The sequence below is a fragment of the Cyclopterus lumpus genome, chromosome 1 (genome assembly GCF_009769545.1).
Source record: "Cyclopterus lumpus isolate fCycLum1 chromosome 1, fCycLum1.pri, whole genome shotgun sequence".
Taxonomy (NCBI): domain Eukaryota; kingdom Metazoa; phylum Chordata; class Actinopteri; order Perciformes; family Cyclopteridae; genus Cyclopterus; species Cyclopterus lumpus.
The window spans coordinates 10,215,733-10,225,308 of record NC_046966.1 but is presented as its reverse complement, the minus strand read 5'-3'; the positions used below and the strand labels follow the sequence as shown (position 1 = coordinate 10,225,308).

Genomic DNA, 9,576 nt, shown 5'->3' with positions numbered 1-9,576 from the left:
AACAAAGAAAAACAACAATAACCAGACTTATGAAAGCACATACATACGAAGAACATAGCCAACAAGAACCAAGGCAGACATTGACTTTCTATGAAAAAGACAAAAACATTAGTTGGAAATATCCCTCTGCATGTAAATCACTAAAGATCTGAACATTTTTATAGACGTATTGTCTGTGTCTTGTATTCCTTCAAGCTTTATACTTTGTCAATTTGACACAACGATAAGACAGTTTGTGTTAAAAAAAAGAATATATATATATACCTTGTGTGAGGATAGTTAAAAATGTACTAAACAAAGACAAAAATAACCTGAACTCTGGGTTAAACAGCATGGTCTCTGCAGACAGCAGGTGTGCATAACGTGCTCGGCACTTCTTGTAACCATCGTCTCCATTATCCCAGGGGGACGCCAACAGAGAGGGAGGTTGTCGCGCTGAAGAACAAAGCTTTCTTGATGCTCCTGACACACTTGAGAAGTGGCATGCAGCTGCTGTGACCGCAGAGATAAGAACCACAGGTGTGGGAAGACATGCAATTGGCGGAGTAAGACAAAGAGAGCATTGGGCTTTTGAAAGCGTGCAGTTTTACCAGTGTTCACTCACAGGTAAGAAGGATTATAAAAGTCTGGCCCGGTCCTTTAGATATAACAGGAGACACATCCTTGGACACATTGATTAAAAACACACACAGTAGTTGTCGTTTCGAGGTCAAAGTGTCACCTCAAAATACAAGTTGTGTCAAGATAATCCAGTGTCACCTCTAACGCTTCAGCCCACGACCGATGAGCCGAAACCTTCGGTCTGTTATTATCTCAGTCTTGATGTCTTTCACACATTTCTTTCTGCAGCAGCACCCTGTCTGGATGTATCCGCGAATATGAACATATTGCCTGTTCTGTGTGTTTCATCGTACGTTTTATAATGCAAGGGACAGATGACACATTGACAGACGGTGGGAATGTTGAAAGGGGGTTAAAGGCGTAAAACCGCGCAGCCAAATATTAGGATGAACTCCCAAATCCCAACTGAGGTCGAATCCAGCAATCCAGGTTGTTCCAGCAGCAGTTTGATTTTTTTAACGAACAGCTTTAGGTTTTTTTTAGATTTAGATTTAGATTTAGCATCTTTCTGATGGTCATGTTTTAAGAGGCATCTTCTGGTTTTGTTTGTTCCTTGTGGTGTGTTTCTTGTCTGTTGTGCTCTGTGGACTGTGTCTATTGTTGTTTGTATGAATTGTTGGTGGCAAATGAGTTTCCCCACTGGGGATTAATAACATTTTCTAATCTAATCTAATCCAATATTTTATTTGTTCCACGGTCGACATTTTGATATAACAAGGTTTTAGTTGTGTTGTAATCACGTGATGAAATAGCAACGTGTTCTCATTCCAACTCGTCACCTCATGGTTAACGTTTGACACTTGCTTAAACTACTTAATTAGGTTTAAGAAAAACATCCTGGTTGACCTTAAAATAACTACATAATTAAAAACTATGTAAATGGTTTGTGGGTGGGTTTACATTGTGGTTACTTGTGTGTCACATACAGACGCTAGAGGCCTTGTGCCTCAGTCTCATACGTCGAGGGCTGTGACGTATGAGACGAAGAATAAGAACGGGCTGGAAATAACAAAGCTTCATGGAATCACAAAGTGATCACATATTTATGTCATCAATTTATTACGCCCTTTGAGATTGTAAAATAATTTCTGAGTAGAATGAGAAAACAAATTAAAAGTTATAGTTTATCTAAAGTGACACGGAATACAGAGGTCCCTTTTTCTGCATCCAATGGATTAAAACCACCATGAAGACTGTCAATCATATGTGTTTTCCTGCACTGATTATTAGCATTTATCTGTAAATAGACACACTGTACATGCATACTGTAGAGAACACAAACACTTACTGTAAATGGGCTACATTTCTTAAAAAATATGTTGCGGTGGTTAAACAGTTTTTTAAAACTGCAATGTGTACAATTCTTCACTCTTATCGTAAGATGTGTTTACTTATATCCTACTGCATATATCTTTAGGAGCAACATCAAAAGTGTTTTGTCATTAAGTTAAACCTGACTTGTTTGTTTTTATATCTTACAATGTTGTAATGTTGCACAGCTCTGTTCACACACTTCCGTATTCTAGTAGATCTTCATTTATTGTATGTTCAGTATATTTTTAATCATAGACAAGCTGTAACCATGTTGAAATCAGAATAAAGTCAGCCACTTTCCTGCTAAATGTATTTCTCTCGATGTTCCTGGTTGAGTGCTTATTCCACACGGCCAGTATGTCACATTACATGTAATCCTGAGTGAGTGCAGCCCTGTTGTCATAAAGCCTTCAAAAGATGAGATAAACACAATAAAAGCGATTAAAAGCAAATACAAGTGATGAATGTCATGACACGTGCACAAACCATGACTGATGAGGATAGCGGCATCTTTTCGAGTGAGGCAGCTTAACTTCAGTAACGAGGCTTTGACACTCACTTGATCAGCTGTCGATCAGATCCTCTTCCTGCAAACAGTCGCACTTCATCTTAAAGTCGCTCTGCTGCGCCCTCTGCTGGTGCTCTTTCACTGTTACACCTTTCCATGTGATGTGAATTACTGTTGGATACACGATAGGATTTTGTCGGCACTGAGGCTTATCTTTATTTGATCTAACTAACACTGTGCTGCTGCTGCAAATACTCAAGAGCTCCAAATTTAAACTCTAAACTTTATTTAACAGAAATGTCCACCACAATGTGTTAATTTGAAGTAGTAGTCCCCTACACACGTGTTGCTCCTGTTTGAGCACATTTTGCTTAAAACTATAGTGCCCTGCTGTTTGAGGACACTATTTAGCCTTTTTAATTTATATAGTATATATTGGTGACCCATTTTTAAATATCTCTAAAGTAGGAACTATTGTGCTTGGGGCAGACAAACTGGGGAATAAACAGACTATTGCATTACTATAGTTCACAATAGGAACATTTTGCAAAAACGCCGTCCTTTCAAGCTTTTTTCATGTCATCCTTCCAAATGTACACACATATTTCTGAATGCTTTGCCAATTAGCAGAAGTATCAGAACAAAAGATGTTCCTGACATTTACTGGATGCAACATATTCAGGATATCCCTCACAAGCTCAGTGTAGTTTGCTTTTATAAATCCGGATTACAGTAAGGATGCTTTAGAGAAAAACAGCGTTTATTGACTTTGAACCTGAATAACCTTTATTTGATCCCTGGCACACCTACAGGTTTCTCACAGTTTGCCTCAAACATTGAAACATTAATAAAGTTGAAGATAACATTGCTAGTTGATATCATTGGCCTTTTGCCTATACTGTGTAAATAAAGGTTTTAATCAATCAAGACATAACATTTACAAGAATCTAGTAAACTAATACAAAATACAGATAACAAATAAAACAATATAACGCTGTCTATTTACATAATTGTCCTGGAGTGTTAAAAAGAGAGAACACAGAGAGTACAATTACCAACGACTATGAGGGTCCGTTTAGGCCATAACTATTGAGACACTCTCACACACACTACTGAAACACTTACACACATACTAATGAAACACTCGTACATTCACTATTGAAACGCTTGTACACTCACTACTAAAACACTTACACATACATACATACTCTGTAAATACTCTTACGCATACATATGAGAAACACACACGCATACATATATACTTCTGTGTCATATACACATACATATGAAATGCTTACATATACAAGTGAAACATGTATACGTATCTATCTGTTTTCAGTTATATGTATGTATGCTCTTACATGAGGATGTGCAAGCGTCTCACATGTATTCATACAAGTAATTTCAGTAGTGACCATGAGAGTGTTTCACTAGTGAATGTACGAGTGTTTCAGTAGTATGTGTGTAAGTGTTTTTAGTAGTGAGTGTACAAGCGTTTCAATAGTGAATGTACGAGTGTTTCATTAGTATGTGTGTAAGTGTTTCATTAGTATGTGTGTAAGTGTTTCAATAGTGCGTGTGAGAGTGTCTCAATAGTGCGTGTGAGAGTTTCTCAATAGTTATGGCCTAAACGGCTCCTCATAAACGACTGCACCTTTCCACTGTTGCTCCACCTTCTTTCTTTCCACACTACATTTGTTTCGTCATCTTTCTCAGTTTATCTCAAACATCAGAGGAAGAAGCAGTGCCAGGCAATTACACTTTATAAGGTAAGCAGCATTACATCCATCCTCAAAATAACACACACACACACACACACACACACACACACACACACACACACACACACACACACACACACGCTCAGAGTCAGAAGAAATACTAGTCGATAGCAGAACATGACCATTTCTTGTTTGTCTGATTTTGTTGCCTCATACCGTTTACCCCCATGTAACTGGAGCTTAGCTTGGGCTGGTTGGGGGCTGGTTATTGTGTTTTCATGACTTGTGGTAAAACCTGTTTGGTCACATTGCTGGTTTCAAGTTAGGTGAATTACGGGTTATTATTAGGTTAGTCTCAAGTAAATGAACATAAGTCAATGTAATGTCCATAAAAGTCATGAAAACACAACTGTGGTTTTTCCCATATGGAACAAATGTTAAGTTAAATCTGTCCAACAGACAATTGTATAACTTGAATTTGATGCCTTCAACAAGTGTAATCATCAGTCCTGATTATATGTTTCAACAGAGCAACAGTGAGTTTATTGTTTTTTGACTTTGACCGGACCGATTGAACACGATCTCCGCCCACACAACATTTTTTCATTTCTATTTTCTTTTGTTCTCCATGAAGCTCAGAAGCGCAGAGCGTGATGAATACAGCTTCAATAAACACACGCACACTAGAAATATGCACTTAGTAGAGTGCAGATCTCCACCAGGTGTGTCTGCAATGACCACTCCTGTATTGTGTGATTGAATCAATACAGTCATATAAACATTGATTGGCTTTATTCAAACTCAAAAACAAGCAGCGATGGATGCAGGCAATCTTAAACTTAAACCGTATTTTATTGTCATATTACATTTTTACATATATATGAAATTTGTCCTCTGCATTTAACCCATCCTTAATTATTAAGGATGGGTGGGCTGCTGTGAAAGCGCCCGGGGAGCAACTGGGGGATCAGTGTCTTGCTCAAGGACACTTCGACATGCAACTAATGGGGAGAGCGGGGATCGAACCGGGTACCTTCTGGTTTCGGGACAACCACCTCATCCCCATGAGCTACAGCCACCCAATCAGCTCGTATTCGTTGTGTAAAACATTTTATACAATCGTGTCAAAACCAAAGTTAAACTAAATGAAACAATGCACTCAGCGGTGTTATTGTAAGCAACGCGTGTGAGAAATAAATAAATTATACCTTGAATAGGGAAGGTAGAGCCGTAGTAGCACTTAAATGTCTCTTACTGATAGCACTTTGTAGTTTAACTTTATTGAAGAAATTGTACTTGCTTGATTCTTGTTGTTCTGAGTTTGGACTCATGGTTTAATGCACTTATTGTTAGTTGCTTTGGATAAAAGCATCAGCTAAATGACATTTAATGTAATGTAATGTTCAGTATACTTGTAATCATAGACAAGCTGTAACCATGTTGAAATCAGAATAAAGTCAGCCACTTTCCTGCTAAATGTATTTCTCTCAATGTTCCTGGTTGAGTGCTTATTCCACATGGCCAATATGTCACATTACATGTAATCCTGGTGAAGTCCCAAAACTAAACCGGACAAGCCAAAACCAACTTCTCCTCGTTCGCCTCTCATATCACCCAAAATATGATGCCGTTTGCGGCAGCAGAGATTAGACATGGACAGACACAGAGGCGCACCATCACTCACGGAAGCACACATGAACCTCCTGCCGGTGATTAATAAAGAAAATATCAACAGAAACACTGACGATATTTTTCTTCCGGAGCATTCAGTTACATAAAAGCTCATCAAACCAATAAAAAGCTCCCGAAAACAATAGTAAGTGCACCCTGGGTTAATATTTAAAAAAATAAATATTGTGTGATATTGTTAATCAGATTCACAAACAGATATTTGTTTGAGATATTGAATACTACAGTATTAGCCTGTTACTAATTACTGGCATGTTACTGTCAGGTTTTATTGTCCCACGGAAAACAGGTAAATGCCACGGCCCAGAAACTGAGTCAGCTAAACGCTGTTTGTGTATTGTGTTTATAAGGTATCTGTCATTGGGTACGACCTGCAGTCTTTCTCTTTTTACTTTTTGTTGTGTATTTCCTAGTTGTTACTTGAGGTGTAATGCATTGGCCCCTCTCAGCTCCCGTGACATTTGGCTGGACATGTTTGCATCAGCACAGCCATTAGTCGAGTTTGACCAGGACCTGATTTCAATCAGACAGCACTCCTCTGCAGAAAGATAACCTCTATACTACCCGTCAGTTTCAATACAAATTCTCAATATGTAAAAAAGTTGCCAAACCAGCTTGCTTGCAGAGTTTTTGTAAGCAACGTGTGTGATAAAGAATAAACCAGTCCAACAGGTTCTGGGTTTTCATCATAGGAAGGGGTGTCCAGTTTCACTTTGGACAATCTGCTCCATTATTATGTAAAAATGCAATGTCGCCAAACCAACTTGCTTGCATACACACATCATGGAGAGAGAAAGAGAGAGAGAGAGAAAAAGTTATATCAAATGCTCCTCGACTTGATTAGCAAGTGTTCATGCTTTAAAAGAGAAGAGGAGACATTTTGACCACCCAACCTGCTCTGTTCAACATCTTCACTCAGCTTCATTCAACAGATTTGTGGATTACAGTTCAATCATGAGAGACCAGTCAGATAAAGAAAAGATAACAGTTCATTATTAGTCTGCCCCGATCAGGAACAAGATAAATCCCCCAGTGGAGTCCAGACCTGGTGGTGGTGCTGATGAGGCTGATGGATTGATGAGTTGATGAAACTGCGAAGACTGGGCGGAGATGGGGAGGTGGAGGGGTGCGTAAGGGCAACAGGAATGAACTGAAGGTAGAGAGAGAGTCATATTTTTAAGAGACAGCAGCAAGATGATAGGCTAACGATGTCATTGTTCCATTGTCTTATTGGATAGAGGAGACCCGCTGAATTAAACAGCTGATGTCATGACTGACAGCCTCAAGAAATGACACCAAGTAAATAATAAGTGAGCGTGCATGAGAAGTGATTGGCAGATGTATGAGAAAGAAATTCCGGGTATTTTCTTCAGTATGGTCTTCAGACTGAACTTACGCTAGAGCTTCATTTCAATCACTGGTTCCCTTTTTGCTATATTTTCTCTTGCTTACAGGCTTTTTTCCTGCTCCTTTAACATATATCATGGAAAAGGGTCAGGGACCTCCTCTGGAAATGCCAGCACCACCGTACCCAGGTTTCTCCACAGACCACACGGGAGTCTACCAAACTCAGCCTGGCGTCCAACCCAGTAAGAGATCACGACCTTCATCTGAGGAATTCCCTCTGCATACTATTGTGGAATGTAGCTCTTATTCTTAAATGATTTTAGTCCATGTGGTAGGAGTCTTTTGACAGCGTCTAATGAATTAAAACCGTTCTCAAGATAAATGTCTTCTCCTTAAATCTAGTTCAACAGCCTGCTTACCTGTACAACCCACAGCAACCTCAGGTCGTACAACAAGGTGAGTGTCTCTCTCCAACACGTTTAAATCACTTTGAGTTGGCCGAATAAATAGGAACAAGTCAAAAAGCTTCAGTTAATGGTGACGGGTTGGTGAGGATTGTAGCTGCTAAAGGGGGATGGGTGTCCCCCTCACAGTGAACCCGGTGATTGTGATGCAAAAGCTGCCGTCGGATGTTCCGGGACACATGACGTGTCCTCATTGCCGAAACAGTGTTGTCACTCGAATCGAGCACAAAAATGGTCTGCTCACCTGGCTGATCTGTGGCACACTGATGATCTTCCTGTGAGTAAAGCATGCATGCACACACACACACACACACACACACGTTTTTGTTTTTTTACCATTTTCAAAACCTTTAACCACTCATACCTGAGTTAAGTTTAGTCACATATTTTAAACAAAGGGAAGTATTATTTTAACTTTATTTTGATATTCCACACCAGGTGCTGGCCTTGCTGTTTTATCCCTTTCTGTGTGGATTCTTGCAAGGATGTGGAGCATTCATGCCCTTCCTGTAACAACGTTGTGCACATCCATAAACTCATTTGAACACGCCCTAGAGTCAACTCCGCTGAAGTGACAACAAAGGCAGAGGGCTGTGACTAAATAAACATCTGGACAGGAGCTGGACCTCCTCATGCAAACACATTCAAAGTCATCATGAACCATGTGCTCACTTGTGGGCTGTACCTGCATTATTACTCTGTTCTGTACTTATATGTGTAGATCACAGAAGATATGTGATTTATTCATATCTTCTATCTGCTAAAATGTGCAATGTAACATGAATATGTAAAAACTCGAATCTGATTGCATCATTTCTTAACTTAACCTGAGTGAACTTGTCTCCATACCTGGGTGTTTAATTCAAGCAACAATCTAGGATGTTTTTTTTACTTAAATTAAATCTGTCCAGTGTATTATTTTGTGTTTTTAAGGCTGCAGATAGATATTTGGCTGTGTACATTTTTATAGCATGTTGAATGTTTTTTTAAAAATTTCAACTCTTTGATATGCTGACAAAAATGTATTTGTTTTGAACATAATCAGACTTTGGAAGCCAAAACTCATTGTTTGAAAGCAAAAAGGGTTTCTACAATATTTCAGTCATTTAAAAACATTTCATAAAACACTGACACATTATAGGAATAGCTATTACATAACTCTAATAGGATAATCATAGAAAGTTAGGCTGTTTATTGATTAAACTCACAATTATAACCAAACTCACTGCTTGTATCTTGAAATGATTTAAATGAATAAATCACCATTGAAATGCAACTTTCTTTTCTTTCTTGTGGATATACTCCCAAGCAATACATTTCAAAAAGAAAGAAAAAAGAAAGACCAAAATGTATCTCTTAGCATTGTGCCTATATGAGCGAACCATGAACAATAATACTCAGTTTAACCTGTACGTTTCCTGCTATATGACAAAGGTCATGCAATGGAAGATAAAGGAAGAGGATACTGTAATAACCTATTCTATTAATTTTAATTGTATGCTGTATTTAATGGCGAACATGCCCTCACATCTTCAGTCAGTGGTTTCATGTAGAAGAAAAAGTAGAATGTGTTTGTATTCACGTGACTTAATGCCATGACTTTACATTTGTGTCTCTCTCTCTCTCTCTCTCTCTCTCTCTCTCTATATATATATATATATTACATGACATGTTATGTTATTTAGCTGACGCTTTTATCCAAAGCGACTTACAATCATGTTACATTCATACACTGTAGACACAGCTACAGAGAACAATTCAGGGTTAAGTGTCTTGCTCAAGGACACATCGACTAGGGCGGGGATTGAACCACCATCCCCCTGATTGAAAGACAGACCTGCTAACCACTGACCCACAGTCGCCCATATATATACATAGGTGTAACATGTATATATATATATATATATATATA

At 38.6% G+C, this 9,576-nt stretch overlaps 1 protein-coding gene across 1 annotated transcript; it reads left to right on the top strand.

Moving 5' to 3' along the window:
• The first annotated feature begins 4,109 nt into the window (after positions 1–4,109).
• LOC117736190 (LITAF domain-containing protein-like) lies at positions 4,110–8,889 on the top strand. The gene is made up of 5 exons (XM_034541355.1): positions 4,110–4,212; positions 7,332–7,442; positions 7,603–7,656; positions 7,794–7,941; positions 8,103–8,889. Exons 2-5 carry the CDS (start codon positions 7,337–7,339, stop codon positions 8,206–8,208), a joined length of 414 nt encoding a protein of 137 aa, XP_034397246.1. The 5' UTR covers positions 4,110–4,212; positions 7,332–7,336; the 3' UTR covers positions 8,209–8,889.
• Positions 8,890–9,576: the final 687 nt, after the last annotated feature.

Bases quoted from the DNA above. Each gene is read 5' to 3' on its own strand.
- LOC117736190 (XM_034541355.1), top strand. From the start codon at position 7,337: ATGGAAAAGGGTCAGGGACCTCCTCTGGAAATGCCAGCACCACCGTAC. The intron at 7,443-7,602 runs GTAAGAGATCAC...CCTTAAATCTAG, and splicing joins TCAGCCTGGCGTCCAACCCA to TTCAACAGCCTGCTTACCTG. The intron at 7,657-7,793 runs GTGAGTGTCTCT...TCCCCCTCACAG, and splicing joins ACCTCAGGTCGTACAACAAG to TGAACCCGGTGATTGTGATG.